The sequence below is a fragment of the Musca autumnalis genome, unplaced genomic scaffold (assembly GCF_047663935.1).
Source record: "Musca autumnalis isolate F117 unplaced genomic scaffold, ASM4766393v1 scaffold_1, whole genome shotgun sequence".
NCBI lineage: Eukaryota > Metazoa > Arthropoda > Insecta > Diptera > Muscidae > Musca > Musca autumnalis.
The window spans coordinates 8,920,016-8,937,285 of NW_027411644.1; the positions used below are offsets into that span (position 1 = coordinate 8,920,016).

The window sequence follows — 17,270 nt, forward strand, 5'->3', positions numbered from 1 at the left end:
TATCTGTGAAAAGCTTAGCTCACATAGTCGGCCTGTCCCGACTATAGCCTTTGCTCACTTGTTTATTTCTTCTGAATAACCTTACTGCCAATCTTAAGATATCAATATTTATTGATTGCCACAAATGGATGTCGTAGTCCATAATTAACTCTCTTCCCTCACAAATGTCTACAGTTAATTAGCAAATTAAAAAGATGTAATACGGATTATTTCCTACAATAAGCTTATTCGTAAGCTATTGAATGACCAGTATTTTAGTAAATTATTCTTTTATGTATTTTTTCTATGCTTAAAAATATTAATAAAATATTCTTTTTGTCTATATTTTTTATTTCAGGTTTCCTCAATGCCAATACCGACCGCTACTCAAAACTGCCAGCAAATTATGGTTTGATGGACATTATTGCTGCCTTACATTGGCTTAAGGAAAACATTGCCTCATTTGGTGGCGATCCGCAAAGTATTACGTTAGCTGGCCATGGCACCGGTGCTGCTTGTGTACATTTTCTCATATCATCAATGGCTGTGCCAGAAGGTAGGTACACTTTTGACGAGAATGAATTGCATATAAAATTTATTTGCTTATTTGGTATTTTGCATATTTGTCTGTCTGCCACTTTGGCGGTTTGAACTCAAACCATAATTGTTTTTCACTTACATATTCTATTTTATTTTTTTGGCAATTTTACACCAGGTTTACTATTCAATCGAGCCATACTAATGTCAGGTTCAGGCTTAGCACCTTGGTCGTTAGTCAGTAATCCTGCCAAATATGCTGCCATTGTGGCCCATCATGTAAACTGTGCACCGGACTTGCCGCATGCCCACTTCATGAAGTGTTTACGTGAAAAACCTCTGGACCAGTTGTTAAGTGTGCCTATTAGACAGCCAGAATTTGGTTTTGCATTTGGCCCCAGCATAGACGGAGTGGTTATCGATGGTGGTGACTATGTACCACCGCCGCCCAATTATATGCATGCCCAGGCATCAACGTCATCTGGTGGTGGCTTGGGCGGTGAGGCAGGCAATGCAGCGCATGGTGGTTGGGGCACACCGGGACAATTGGAAAATATAGGTAAGGATAAATGAAACAATAGCAAAAAAAAAAATTAAAATCCCTTTATTAATATTTATTAATTTTCTTTTAAACACTTCCTTTTATTTCATTCTTGGTGCTCTCTTTTTCTTAATGTGAAAAAAATAATTCCCAAAATGCTAACCAATAAAACCTCTCCACAATTAATTATGCAGTATTAATGAGGAAAACGGCCATTAACAAGTTATCAAGGTAAGTTTTGCCAGCCATTCCTTAAAATACCTTTTATAATTACTTCCCATTATGTTGTTGTTGCTGGTGTTGGTCCTCTTGAGTTGTTGTACTTGTGATAGATATTCTGGGATGGTCGTTACTTCATTTGCTAAGGAGTCATTTTTAAAACCAAAGACAAGCATGTAATGGTGAGCGATATATTTACGGAATGCTAAATGTAATTGTAGAAAATATATTACAAGGTTCATGGCTTAGAGTTAAGGAAATGACTTTTCGACGGCTACATTTCTAAATTCTGATAAATTATATTGGAATTTCACAGATTTAACTTAATTAAGTTTGGTGGGTTCTAATATCGCAAATATGTAAATTATTTATTATTTGAAGATTTTTTCTTAATATGACGTGCAATTTTAACTAAACTATTTTAAATATCTATGAGAAGGAGTTATGCTGTCCTGTTAAGAAGCAAATGATTATCGGCGGTGAATGGTGAAACATGATGAGGAAGAGGCCATGAATCCGATGGAAAAGCAAGTGACAAAACAACAAGAACTCGAAAAAAGCCTATATTTAATTTAATAAGTATACAATTTACTTATGGATTATTTTACAACAATTACGTTCGTTTTTTTTGTAGTTGTAACAAAAAGAAAATAAATTTTAGCAACTTATCAGTCGAATTTCTATACTGGTCTCATAATAAAATAAAATATTAATAATAATCCATAGGGTTATAATTACCACCACATAGCAGTGTAGAGCATGAAAAAATATTAGGAAATGCTCTATCACTTTTTCCCTATCGTTAAAAAGATGTCCGCACAGAGTTTCCATAGTCATAGCAAATCGTTATTAAATAAGCTATTTATTGTTGAAATTGAATTTTATCTAATATTCGAAGAATTATTACAGTATCCAAAGTGTGGACGAACTCAATATTCGGTTCGAGCTCTCCTGCCACTACATATGGTGTCATAGGGTTTTTTTACAACTTTCGGGCTGTTTTCTCAAGAAGTATGTACTTCCACCTGAAAAAACTTTTGCGCTCATGCTCCCACTGAAGAAAAGGACGAACAGACCAAAGATATATTTTACGAGCGCTTAGAAGAAACATATGACCGTTGCCCTGCCCATGACATTAAAATCATTCTAGGCGATTTTAATGCCAAAATTGGAAAGGAGAATATCTTTGGCCCAACAGTCGGGAAATTCAGTCTCCACAGTGAAACATCTTATAATGGTATGAGGCTGATAGACTTTGCAGCTGCCAAAAACTAGGTAGTTAGCAGTACCAGATTTAATCATCTCGATACTCATAAGGGCACCTGGCTGTCTCCAGATCAAAGAACAAGTAATCAAATTGATCACGTTGTGGTAGATGGAAGACATTCATCAAGCGTGTTGGATGTACGATCGTTCCGAGGCGCAAACATTGATTCGGACCACTACCTTGTTGCAGCATAGGTACGTACCCGTCTAAACGTTGCAAATAAAGCACGAACAGACTTAACGCGGAAGTTGGACATCGATAGGCTGCATACACAACAGATAGCCACAGCATATTCCACTCAACTAGCCCAATTGCTTAACGCGAGCACTACTTGTCCCGATAACATAACAACGCCATGGCAACATATTGCCCACTCCATGCAAACAGCCGCAAAATGCATACTTGGATTCCAGAGACCTCCACAAAGGAATTCATGGTATGACCAGGAGTGTCGTGCTGCTACCGAAGAGAAAAATGCGGCATATAGAGCTACTTTGCAATCAGTAGCAACGCGTAGCGCGCGAGAGAGATATCGGTAGAAAAGGAGAGAAGAGAAACGTCTTTTCCGCAAGAAAAAGAGAGAAATGGAAAAGCGGGAGTGTGAAAAAATCGAGATGTACAGGAGCCAGAATGAAGTCCGAAAATTCTACGAAAGAGTGAAACATCAAAGAGATGGCTTTGGTACAGGCACATCCTCCTGTAGAGACCAGCATGGTAATCTGGTAACATATACAGATAGCGTGCTCAGGATATGGAAGGAACATTTCCCCAATCTGCTGGTATCCAATAGTAGCGAAGACGATGATACCACAGATCCAATCCCAGAAGATGGTATAGAATGTATACCGCCCGGCCAAGGTAAGGTAAAAACAACAATCAACCGGCTGAAGAATAATAAAGCAGCAGGAGCCGATGGCTTACCAGCCGAGCTGTTTAAAACCGGAGGCGACGCGCTGATAAGGTGTATGCATCAACTAGTTAGCACCATCTGGCAGGAAGAACGCGTACCCGACGATTGGAACCTGAGCATCCTATGTCCCGTCCACAAGAAAGGAGATAAGACTGTATGCTCAAACTATAGGGGCATAAGTCTTCTCCATATTGCCTATAAGATAGTGTCAGGGATATTGTGCGAACGACTAAAGCCAATGGTCATCGAAATAATTGGACCATACCAATGTGGCTTTAGACCTGGCAAGTCCACCATTGACCAGATATTTACCCTGCGGCAAATCCTAGAGAAGACCCAAGAGATGCAGATCGACATATTTCACCTTTTTGTCGATTATAAAGGAGCATTCGACAGTCCCCTCCGATCAAAGGTATTCCACGCAATGTCTGAATTTGGTATCCCCGCAAAGCTCATCCGGCTTTGTAAGATGACTTTAACTGATACTAGGTCCTCAGTTAAAATTTGAAAGAACCTCTCCGAAGAATTTTTTACCAAAAGAGGTTTCAGACAAGGAGACAGCCTTTCATGTGACCTATTCAACATTTTGCTGGAAAAGGTAATACGAGATGCAAATGTCAAAAGAAATGGCACAATTTACACCAATAGCCACATGTTACTTCATTATGCTGATGACATAGACATCATGGGACGATCAGTAAAGGAAGTAACTGATACCTTTAGGAAGGTCGAAGCAGAATCTGCGAAAGTGGGTCTGGCGGTAAACGGCGAAAAGACCAAATTGATGGTGTCGACGAGCTATACAAAGACATGAATATAGTTAAACGTATCGAGATGCAACGATTGCGTTGGCTAGGCCATATCATGAGAATGAGCGATGATGAACCCGCTAAAAAGGCGTATGAATACATGCCACATGGCGGTGCACGCAGAATCGGCAGGCCTAAGCTTCGATGGAGCAATCAAGTGGATGAAGAAATGGAAAGGCGCGGTATTCCAAAAAGTCAAGCGAAAAACAGAGAGGAATGGAGATCTTTTCTTAGTTCGGTCTATGGAACAAATGTTCTGTAATGGGCCAACTAAGTAAGTAAAGTATGGACCAAATCGGTCACTTCCATCAAAAGTTGTCGTGCGCACAATTTTTTCGAACATTTTTGAAGTTTTGTGGGGGAGGTACCTGAAGGAGTGGACCGATATGTCTTATCTTCTAGCTTAAATTAAGTTTGTACAAAATATTACGAAGGCCAAATTTTGGACCGAATCGGCAGATCCATTCGAGAGTTGTCTTGCGCTCCTACCACTACACGCGGTGTCATAGGGGTTTTTTGTATCTTTCAGACTATTTGCTCAGGAAGTATGGACTTGCCCCTGATGAAACTGATACCGTCGTATGGGGGCAGTGAATACAAGATGCTACAGCAAAAATCAACCCGATTCGGGAGCAGGTCCTAAACTGAACTTTTCAGAAATTTTGTGTGGAAGGTACCCAAAGGAGTCCATGTTGGAACCTCATCTAAGTATGGTAGAAATTTTACGGTGTGCAAAGTATGGACCAAATCGGTTACTTCCTGCAAGAGTTATCGTGCGCACAAATTTTCCGAACTTTTGTACCGGAAGGAGTGGCCCGATATAACCCATCTTCGAACTTAAACTAAGTTTGGACAAAAACATGCCAAATTTTGGAGCGAATGGTTTGATCCGGTCGAGAGTTATCCTGCGCTCCAGCCAGACAGACGGACGGATATGGCTAAATCAACTTCAAATTGTCTGAAATACATTTCGTCCAAACATACATAGGGTCTAAAACCATTATATCGATGAGGCACATTGTACCCGTTTGAAAGTGTATATACCCTCATTAGCATAAATGCTGAGGGTATAAAAATTTACCCAAGTGGACGATTTTTGGTGGACAAGCTTCGGGATCACTGGAACCTCAAATGTGAAAATTTAACTAGTTAGGTAAAAATTGTACCTAAAATCCTCAAAATGCCGAAAATCGGGGGAAACCAATCGTGGGGGCTATAAAAAACGTGGACTTATATTGACAATTTTTAGTGGTTATTGAAAACCTCAAATGTCAAGTTTCAGCTAATTCTTTAAAAAAAGTAGCTAAAAGCCTAGTTAGGTCAACAGTGTAGCTAAAATCCTCAAAATACCTTAAATAGGTTATATGGGGGCTATACCCAAACGTGGACCTATATAGTCCATCTTCGAACTTGACCTGCCTATGGAAGAAGGACAATCGGGTTCAAACGTTGAGCGATCTATTTCAATTATTGCGGACGCTAGAGTAATTACAAGAGACGGACGTAGCTAGATCGTCTTAGAATATATGATTGCAAATGATTAGTTCGATGTCTTACAAATATAAAAACGAACTTAATATACACGGTGCTATTGAATCAAATTTAAATGGAAGGTACTTACACCTGAAAAAAAAAACAAAAAAACGCCGGAGCGCTTTTTAAATAAATCGCGATTCAAGTTGACATTTTTAGGGGTTGTTCAGGTTTTCACGATTTTGCTTAGAAACCACAAGTCCCTACAGCGATTTTTTTTTTTTTGGATTTTTCTCATGTATGAATATTGTTGCTTAAGAATTCACAAAAACGTCCCCTGTGTAAGCGGTTTTCATTAAATGTTAGTTAAGGCGCACCCTTCATGGCATTGTTTTATAAGGGGGCGATACAGTCAATGCATTGTCCCAATTTGAACTTCAATATCCCAAAAATGATAAAACCTACGAAAATACCGTAAAGGCCAATCTTATAGAGATTTTCATAGCTACAACATTTTTTCAGTCTCATTTTGATAGGATTTGCGGTTTCTAAACAAAATCGTGAAAACCTAAACAACCCCTAAAAATGTCAACTTGAATCGCAATTTATTTAAAAAGCGCTCCGGCGATTTTTTGTTTTTTGATTTTTCTCATCTATGAACATTAGGGTTATGACTTTTTGAAATTTTTCCTCAAAAATGATTTCCTATAGCAGGGATGAATGAACTTTTGCCTATTAATCACTATTCTATCGTTTATTCCATTGAAATATAAAAAAAGTTCACGCACAAATCGATTTTAAAAAAATAATTTTTTGAAAAAATATATGAAATGAAAAAAAATTTTTTTTCAAAAAATTATTTTTGTTGCACGAATGAATAAATATAAGCCTACTAATAACTATAATAACGTTTATTTCATTCAAATATTAAAAAAGTCCCGAAAAAAGTCACTTTGAAAAAATTTTAAATTTTTTGTTTTTTGTTAAAAAATTATATTTTTGAATAAAAGCGTTTACGACATTTTTACGATTCTCAGAATTGAAGAAAAATAGTGAGAAATAAATTTTATGCCATTTTAATTATCTCATGTGGCTCTAAAGTTTATTTTCAATTATATATCTGTTTTCAGTGACTTCAAATATTGCCCATAATTTTGATAAATTCAAATTTTGAAATCATTTTGTGCGTGAGGTTTTTTCACCGAATCACCTTATAATTAAGATTTTATGTAATCTTATGGCAAAACTCATCACGCTATGATGCAGGGATATGAGGTTGTAAAAAAGTCAAAACCCTAATGAACATATTAGTTGCAGAATCCGCAGGTGTAAGCACCTTCCGTTTAAATTTGATTCAAGAGCACCGTGTATACCCTCCATACTATTGTGGAGGGTATACAAATTATCCAAAAGGCTTTTAGAAATCGGTGTTGGTGCGGGAACATTTTTAACAGAATCGCACGTGCACTGGCGTATTTTTTTACATATTGTCACGAATACTAACTGGGAGATTTATTTTATTTTAGTATTCCGGATGAGGGAGAATAAGTCCTGTTTTTCTTTAAAAATAATATTTTTCTCACAAACTCTGCACCTCTAAATATAATATGTTTTTATTTATCCTTGGCCATGGTTTGTATTACCAAATTCAGTTATAGATTTTTAGATGTTTCAAAATTAATTGACTTTTCATTAACTCAAACTACAATATTGAATAACGCAACGGATAATCCCGTCCCCCATTGGATATAATTCCAATTATGATAACGTTATGTTTATGTAATCTTCTTACGCTGTACAATCAACTGAAGCAGGTCAACATTAAAATTAAAAATTTCTACCTTTTAGTATCTCTGGGCTCATATCATCTAATTTGTTGCCATGCCATCACCATCATCAGTATCATAGTCTTAAACAGGGGATGTGTGTGTGTGTGTGCGCCTAACCTAACGCTCTTCTTTGCCGTGAAATGTTCAACATTTCACTTAATTAATTAAAAATTATTAATTTTAACAGCACCACTTGCCACCGAAAATTATTCTTCTTTAACGAAGTGCATGCACCAGGTTAACAAAATTATGTCAAGTATGTTGCACTTTATGTTGCTGCTGCTGTTGTTGGTTGGCTCAGGTAGGGTCCAACATGTTCTATCATCATTAATCTAAATCAACATGTGTATATAAGAGTTCTCCTTGGTTGAGTGTGTCGGTGTGTGTGCGTGTATTTTGAGTGAGTATTTGCAAGTGGTTCATGCTGCCACTAAAGGACAGCAACATGAAATGTTTACCTCAAACATTAACAAAGTTCACAGCATGAAATACTGTAACATAATTAAGTTCTTACATAAATATGCATTTTAATATAATTTATTTTTTGAGTAAATCCTATACATATATGTAGAAAATATAAAATTTGTACACGAAAGAATTGGGACCACTATTTTTGTAAAATATCGAGATTTTCTTTTTTTTTAATTAATTTCTCGTTGGAAATCGAGCTTAATGATCAATAATGCATCTGAAAAAGGAAAGCCGACGACTCGAACCCACACACCCACCACTATGTGACATGACATGTTTCGCCTTTGGTAAAGGCTTCTCAGACATATCGGATGTGGGACGGCTTCGCTATCATCTAACATTTACTCTTTCAAATGCAATTTGTTTTTTACAATGCTGAATATGTTTTCAGTCATTGTATGGCTTTCATGACAAACGCTAAGCGTAGTCTTTGAAAGTTATGAGTTTGGCTCTGAACACTAACACGCCGTGACGACACTTTTTTCCTTGTGTTTTTCGAGCTTAATGATCGATAATGCATCTGAAAAACGAAAGCCGACGGCTCGAACTCACACACCCACCACTATGTGATATGACATTTTCGATTTATCTAACTTATAAAAAATTTAAAGATCAACACTGCAAATTCAAGACGGCAGCAAAACCGTTATAAAGAAACCGTTGGAAAGAAACTACCAGCATTTCTCTTTGTTCTACTTTCATCTTGAGTGATCAGTGACCACTGGTCAATGGGCTTGTCCAAAACGCAAAACGTACTCCAATAATCCTGCTAAGGAAATTGACAATTTTAAACGTACAGTAAAACAGGAGAATCTGGATCCTGATATTTAAAAATGGAAATCAAAGAAAGGGATCGGCAGGAAATATCCAAATTCCAACGGAAAATAAATTTCGAATCCACCTAATATTTCTTCTATATCTATGTATGTATATGTAGTTACATAAACATGTACGTATAAAAATGACATGTAAAAGGTCCTACCTATGAAGCGTATACGTGTGTGTGTATATTGTTGTATGGTTTATAGCACCTTTTATGTTTAATTAGTTATGCTTTAATTAATATAAACTAACGGGACAACAATAATTAATTGATTCTATAAATTTGCCAAAGTAAAACCAAGCCATGACTGTAATAACATGGCTTGTCCAATTATGTCCATGTTTACCTCTAATCAGAAATAAATTATGACGGGGGTTTTGTTCAGTTGTTGGTATATTTACACACGGTGTATGTATGTATATGTATGGCAGCAATTTGTTTCTAATCTAAAATCTAAATACAATGAAGGCACGTAATAAACATAATTTTCAAAAACAACACTTTTGATGAAGGAAACATATTTATGGCGGGGCAGTGCGCCAATGTTTTGATGTGGGTATACCGAATATGTGTATGTTGATTTGATTTTTATTTTCCGCATACATACATTCCGCATATTAAATATAAATTAATTACTCGCTGGAATATGGGATGTGAAATAACAAAAAAAAAACAAAGAACTGTTACTTGCTTAGTTGGCTACAACAGAACATTTGTCCTTAAAGCCGAACCCCAAAATTTCTTCCAAGAATAAAACTTGGGAAATTAGGTAAAAGTTTTTTACTACGAAAAACTAAAAAAAAAATGATTTGTGTTGAAACTGTGGCCTTTGCCAAGAACAAATCACTTTTCAACACATTAGAAATACTATAGCACTTTAGACATACTATACACGGTGCTCTTGAATCAAATTTAAATGGATGGTGCTTACAGCTCGGAAGTTTTTGCGGATTCTGAAACTACAATGTTCATAGATGAGCAAAATCAAAAAACAAAAAAAAAATCGCCGGAGCGTTTTTTATATAAATCGCGATTCATATTGACATTTTTGCTTGGAAACCGTAAGTCCTATCAAAATGGAAATAAAGAAAATGTTGTAGCTATCAAAATTCTCTACAAGATTGACCTTAATGATATTTTCGTAGGTTTTACAACCTTTGAGATATAGAAGTTAATATTGGGACAATTTAAATTCAATTCAATTCTTTATCGTCTCCTTATAAAACAATGTCATGACTGCAATTTCCCAACTTAAACTTATATATCTAAAAAAAATGGTACAACCTAGGAAAAATTACATAAGCCAGCCTTGTAGAGAATTTTAGCTATACGAATTTCTCAGTTCCCATGCCGATAAGACTTGCCGATTACGCTTTTGTCACCTGTAGCGAAGACCCTTGAGGCCTTAGTCCTCCCCAGCATTAGAAATAGCTAGCAAGTTGCCGATCATCACCATGGATTCCGTAAGCAGCACAGCACGACAACTGCGCTGCACGCCATCTCCACACATATTTGTCGAGGACTCAACCAGGAGCGGCCGTGTGATAGAAGAGTAATGGTGGCGCGTGACTTATCAAAAGCTTTTGATACTATCAAGCACTCCACGCTGTTCGAGGACATCGATCAGACAAACCTCGGGCCAAGTCTGAAACGTTGGATAGTCAACTATATGTGTGGTCGCCAGTCGTATGTGGAATTCAGGAACAAGAAACCCAAGCCCCGTAGAGTGAAACAGGGAGTTCCCCAAGGAGGGGTGATATCTCCGGAACTGTTTAACCTCTACCTTTCCTGTATTCCGCCCCCTCCAGACGGCATTGAGATCATAACGTATGCGGATGATTGTACGATCCTGGCGTCAGGTACCTATACTGATGACATCTGTGAGAGACTGAACTTCTATTTAACCGATATTACTACCTTTTTCCACGCGAGGAACATGCAGATACCCGCCACTAAATCGACGGCCACTCTGTTCACCACATGGACGGCGCAGTATAGAAGAGAGTTGAATATCAGGGTCGATGGTAGCAGAATTCCGGCCACAAACTGCCCCAAAATTCTAGGGGTCACATTCGACACCACCTTCACGTCGTCCGCGCATGCCGCAGCTATCTGCGATAAATTGAAATGTAGGAACACGCAGTGGGATAAGATTCAAATCTTCCAGTACGACAACATAATGAGATGCTATCGTTGCAGTACTTGCTCGGGTGTTACCGTGAGAGCATCCCAATCACCATCTGCTGGCCACCGATACATCCAGGCATATCAGGCAGGTTTGAACAGCATTCACACGGACACAGTTGCTAAGACCATAAGCAGTTATTGTGTGAAAGCAGTCATCGGAGCACATCCCCCATCTATCGCAGCTGAAGAGCGTCAGCTGCCACGACAAACCAGAGTAGTTTTGGCTCAATTACGCTCGGGATATTGCAGTCGCCTAAATTCCTATTGGGCGGGAATCGATCGCACCGTGCAAGACATCTGCCCAGTATGCGGCATGGGCCCGGCCCGCACGATATTAAGCACCTATTCAACTGTCCCGCCAAGCCTACTCATCTGACTCCAGTGGATCAGTGGTTACATCGCATCGAAGTAGCCAACTTCCTGGAACTGGAGATAGACCCAGAGCCAGATTGAACAGGAGAACGAACATACAAACATAATAATAAAACACTGTTACAACAACAACCACCTTGTGGTAAGGGGTATTATGTCTTTGTGCATTAGTTTGTAACATGCAAAAGGAAACGAGATAGACCCATAGTTGCTTTTAGAGATATACATATAATAACTTTCTGAGTCGATTTACGCATGTCCGTCTGTCCATGTATTTTTGTAAACAAAGTACAGGTCGCATTTATTGTCCGATTCGCATGAAAATTGGGTAAGATAGTTTTTTTTGGCCAAAGGACGAAAACTATTTATTTTGGTGAAAATCGGTTCAGATTTGGATATAGCCCCCATATATATTTTCGCCCGATTTGAGGCATTTGGTGCACCAAACTCGCAAATTCTGTCCAATTTTGATCTAATTTGGAAAATGTCACCAAATTTGGACTAGAAATGAGTGTGCCATTAGATTTGGATATAGCTCCCATATATATTTTAGATTAGATTTTAGATATTTCGTGGATTAAACACACAAATTCTATCCGATTTCAATGAAATTTGGAATGTGTGACGCAATTTAGTCTAGAAATAAGAGTGCTAAATTATATAGAAATCGGTTCAGATTTGGATATAGCACACATATACAATCTCGGCCGATTTTAGGTATTTGGTGCACGAAACACGCAAATCATGTCCGATTTCAATACATACTAAAACGTGTTCCTTTGTTGAAAATTTTTAGTGAAGAAATTTCTGGGCCATTGGGAACATCATCATCATGTTGCTAAAATCCTCAAAATACCCTAAATTGGGTGGTGTTGTTATGCCAAAACGTGGACCTGTATAGCCCATCTTCGAACTTGACATGCCTATGGATAAAAAACACTCGGATGCAAAATGTTAGCGTTCTTTCTCAATTATTGCGGACGATAGAGTGACTACAACGGACGGACACTGCTAGATCGTCTTAGAAGTTTATCCTGATCAAGAATATATATACTTTATATGTCGCAAATGGTTACATTAAAACAAACTTAATATGCCCTTCATACTTGCTGGAGTGTATAAAAAATTGGGTTTAAGCGGAAAAACATCACGAAAAAAATTACAAACCATTTTATATTTCTACTGCACTAAATCAGATCACGAAAATATTGAAAGTAAGACAGAATTTGATAATAAAAATACCAATAGTAGGGAAGGTTGTCATATGTGGGTCCCAGAGTCGTTGGCAGGGTATTGTTGTAGGGTATTTTCTTTGTACGTTGGTTGCGGGCCCATGATACATGACCTTACGATAATGTAATGCCTAAATGTCCTCTGTCCCATTACAAAATAAATATTTGTTGAATTAAATTTCTTCCTGCCTTTGTAAATATCCATTCATACATACATCTAACATTTCCATTAGTTATTAAATTATAAAACCTTTCACATGTGCACACAATGCATTCACATAATACTCGAGCATCTTTTATTTAAGTTTTTTACATATGTTTGTTTACCCAAGCCCTAAAGTTAATTTCACATCATTTCCGGACCTTAATATTAAAGGCAATCTAATTATGGCTAACAGACTAGGACAATATAACTAATTTGAACATGCCCCCAAACATATGGACTTCAAAGACAAACACAGGATTCGCATTGCTTTCTAATACCGTACTAGGAATTCTTCTTAGAAATTATATTCTAGTCCTGCATATTATGCTGTTGGCTTTTAGAAAGATTAACATAATTTTCTATATCTTTCAATGTCTGCATAAGTATGTTTACCATAACTACTTAAAACCTTTAAATAGACACACACATATGCATCTATGTATATGGGTGCTAGGTTTGTAGATATCCTTGAAAGCAAACTTGAACACGTGCCCATTTAAAAGGTTTTATTGCCTGCCATATGACTTAGGTTTGCTTTGCTTTTGTATATTCAAATTTTGTAGTTGGCACTGGGGTACATGTGCGGTATCATTTCTTTTGGATTGGAGGTGGCCACCAGCAAGCAGCAGTGCCTTCATGCTTGTTTAATTACACAAAATGTAATTTATTAAATACGATGATGTCATGTTAATCTGTTTTTAGCAAGTAATTAACAATGCTTTTACATGCCTATGAACACAAACATGCACATACACACACACACACACCAAATACATGGATAGAGACACACACATTTGTTTTCAATGATACACCCAATAACTTACAAACACACGTATATTGCGCCAATTTCCTATCATACCTCTGTGTGTGTGGGAATAAACCGTTATTAGTACCACATAAATTTGAAGAACAAAATCGTTTTGATTGGTTATTTTGTCAGGATTAATTGAATAAATGTCGTTGACATGAAGCTACAAAATTGACTTTCCACAAGCACCAACTTCTGTCAGAAAGATAATTACATTTGAATGACTCAGCTAAGTGGGTTCGTGATGGTAATTTACATGTCCTCATCAAAACATCCTACTAGACAAGTATCTGCATAATATGCCCTTGGCTTTTATTTTCCATGCATGAGGAGTATTTAGTCATTGGTTAAGATGACAATGATTAGGCAGAAGAAGGATGTGGTTTTTGGTAGTTGTATGTATTCATTAACATATATGGTATTTGTTCTTCATGAGGGGGGTCTCTTGTGGCTCTTACAAAGAAGGATATGAATTTAATTAATATTGCCAATATACTTTTATTAGGAAAAATAAATATTAATATGGATATCTTAATATGGACTTAATTGGATTTTTTGAAAAAAGTAAAATAGATTCAAAGAATATTTAAAATGTTACTAAGAAACAAGCACAAAATATGCCGTTAGGGAATATATACATATATGTATGTATAACACTGATTATGCGAACGAACATGTATTTCCCGAGCGCTCGATCTCGTGTTGTATCTCGCGTTCCTGAAAAAAGCATATCGTTATAATCATGGCCATAACAACTACATGTGGTAAAACTTTAAAAATGATTCGAGAAAAGTCCCTGAATTGTACCTTAGCAAACATTTGCGAACTTTTGTGGGGAAGTACCGGAAGAAGTATAGCCCATTTTCAAACTCTATGAAAATTTCAAACAAAAAAGTTAAAGTTTTGTTCCAAATCTCCTACTTCCTTCGAGTCATTACAAGTGGCGTCAGCAGGAGTATGTGGGAGCTTTTCTCAGAAAGAATGGAATTCGACACAAGTAAATATATCCCTATAATCAAAAAACTGTTGATACCCAAGTAGAAACTCTATAGACTTGAAGAGTATTGTAACGGTATTTTTAACGAAACAGTATGCAAAATAATGGGAGAGTCGAGTGGGTGGAGTTACAGTTGGCGAAGTTGATCATTATGCATCGATTTTTTTAATAAAAAGTTAAAAAATTACAACATTTGTAGTCAGTACCTTCTTAGTGAACAGGAGCGACATCAAGAAATCAAGATACAGTTTGCAACATTAAAGAAAGAGCTTTATAATTTGGTACGGAAGTTTATATTAACCTAAAGGTGTTTGGTATTGAAAATCTGCTATATCGGTGAACAGTTTAATATAGCCACCATAGAACGGTACCTCGCGATTTTCGATATTTTGAAGTGTTTAGCCTCATTATGCCACCGCAATGGCTGCAATGTGGCATGCCTGCAAAGAAATGTTGGTATAGGCTCCCGATTACATATATCCCCCATAGATCAGTACTTCCCGATGTCGCGATTTTTTAAAGTTACCTTACCAATCCGAAATAGATGGAAATCAGTATATAGTCGTCGTTGAGGATATAAAATATTCCGGAATTGTCGGTACGGGTCTACAACGGTACCTCCAGATTTTCCATAGACTTATGGGTTTTCTCTCCTTATTCCACCGAAATGACTGCAATTTGGTATTTTGTCTCCGTTGGGGGTACTAAGTATTCCTGCGGAGAATTTTTTTATAGGCCCATGTCTACATGTAGCCCCTATAGAACGGTTCCTCCTAATTTTTTGGAATTTTTAGCCACAACTATTTCGTTTGAAACTGTTGCCATTTGACATTTAGTCTTCGTTGGGTACATAATATATCCCGCAGAGAATTGTCTTTTGAAGTATTTGCTAGGGTTTAGCTGCATTACCTTACTGAAATGGCTAAAATTTGGCATTTAGTCTCCATTAGGGCCAGTAAATATTCCTGCATATATTTGTAAGTCCAAGTTTTCATTTAGCCCTTTAAAACGGTACCTCCTGATTTTGGGAGTTTTGAAGCCTTTTGTTAGTAGTATTATTTATCTTCGTTGGGGTTATAAAATATTCTGAAAGGTCCAAGTTTTGATATAGCCCCCATAAAACTGATGAAATGTGGTTTCAGTCGCAGATGAAGCCGTCTCACTTGTTAAGACTTTATGTGACTGGTTTAATTGAGCCTGAATCTTTAGCTTCTCTGACAACGAGATAGGTTTCTACGGCCTCGTTGTCTTCGATGCCAATGGAGTCAGATTACTCGACCCAGCCGCAGACACTACTGGTGTTCGCAAGCGACTCGAGCACCCTGAAACAATCGGATTTCCATATTTACCCAGAACCGGTCATGACATCGCAGCTGCTTCTAGGGTCAGGATCCGATCAATCGGGAGGAAACGCTTTAGAACGTGAGAGTATTTCCTCTTAAAACGCCTCACGAATCGCAGTTTCAAAGTGCTCCTACGGGATTCCGCTTTGTGGCAATACTCGGATTTCTGTCATCATTCCTCTCCCTAGCCTTACTGTACTTAGTTCTTAGTGGTTCATCTCAGAGAAGGGTGGTCCTGTCGGTTGCTACGCTCATCTTATCCTCAAAGGAAGTTAAACTGTCACCCCTAGGTTTATACTCCCAAGTGTAGCTGAGGAAGGCAGCTCTCTGTAGATCCTTGTCTGACATTGGGATGTCTTCCCAGCTACTTTCCAGCGACACTGTCTAAGATGAGCACGCTCTAGAATTCCATTGGTAAGAGTCTGAGTCTGAGACCAACGGTCATCCACAGGATGGAGACCAACGGTCATCCATTGTACGCCTAATTCTTGCATATCTCTAGTATGGTGGAATGTTCTGAACAAAACGACATATTTAAACAAACTGAACAGCGTCCAAAGAGTGGCATCACTACTAATCACTGTGCCATGAGGAGCACTCCACAAGCAGCCTTAAATGTGCTACTAGATCTACATCCACTGGACCTAGTAGTGCAGGAACTGGCAACAATGAATGTACCTTGTCTTAAGGAGCTAGGTTCATGGCGAAGTTCCGAGCACGGACGAACTGCAATCCTACGTCGATTCGGACTATCAACGGCCTCTGGGAACATTAGTGACTATATATAACGACAAATGTGCTTCGAGGCAACGAAGGTGCACATACCCCAAAGGGATGATTGGACATACAGTAGCCCACCACAATACGGTATGGAGATCTATACTGACGGCTGTAAGATGGAAACAGGCACAGGAGCAGGTGTCTATAGCAATTCCCTTGATCTACGACTTTCATACAAGTTGAGCGAATATTGTAGTGTCTTCCAAGCCGAAGTTTTTACGATCAGAAAGGCCGCGGAACTGATAAACAACATGAGAGGGGACATAGTTGGACCGGTGACCATTTATGTTGATAGTCAAGCGGCTCTAAAATCACTCAGGACCCATTATATCAAGTTCGCGGCTGTTCTGGACTGCAAACACGCTTTGGAGCCACTAAAATCAATCGTCACCTTGTGTTGGGTCCCAGGGCACTGCAACATCGAGGGAAACGAGGCAGCCGACGAACTGGCACGCTGCGGATCAGAGTCACAAAACATTGAAATCGAC

General features: G+C 37.9%; 1 protein-coding gene across 1 annotated transcript in view; it reads left to right on the forward strand.

Moving 5' to 3' along the window:
• The window catches only part of Nlg3 (Neuroligin 3), a 370,712-nt gene that overhangs the window by 323,828 nt on the left and 29,614 nt on the right, over window positions 1-17,270 (forward strand). Inside the window, exons 6-8 of the mRNA XM_073964459.1 lie at window positions 338-535; window positions 695-1,075; window positions 1,252-1,288. Of these exons, the coding sequence (XP_073820560.1) occupies window positions 338-535; window positions 695-1,075; window positions 1,252-1,288 (616 nt within the window). The remainder of the gene's footprint in view (window positions 1-337; window positions 536-694; window positions 1,076-1,251; window positions 1,289-17,270) is intronic.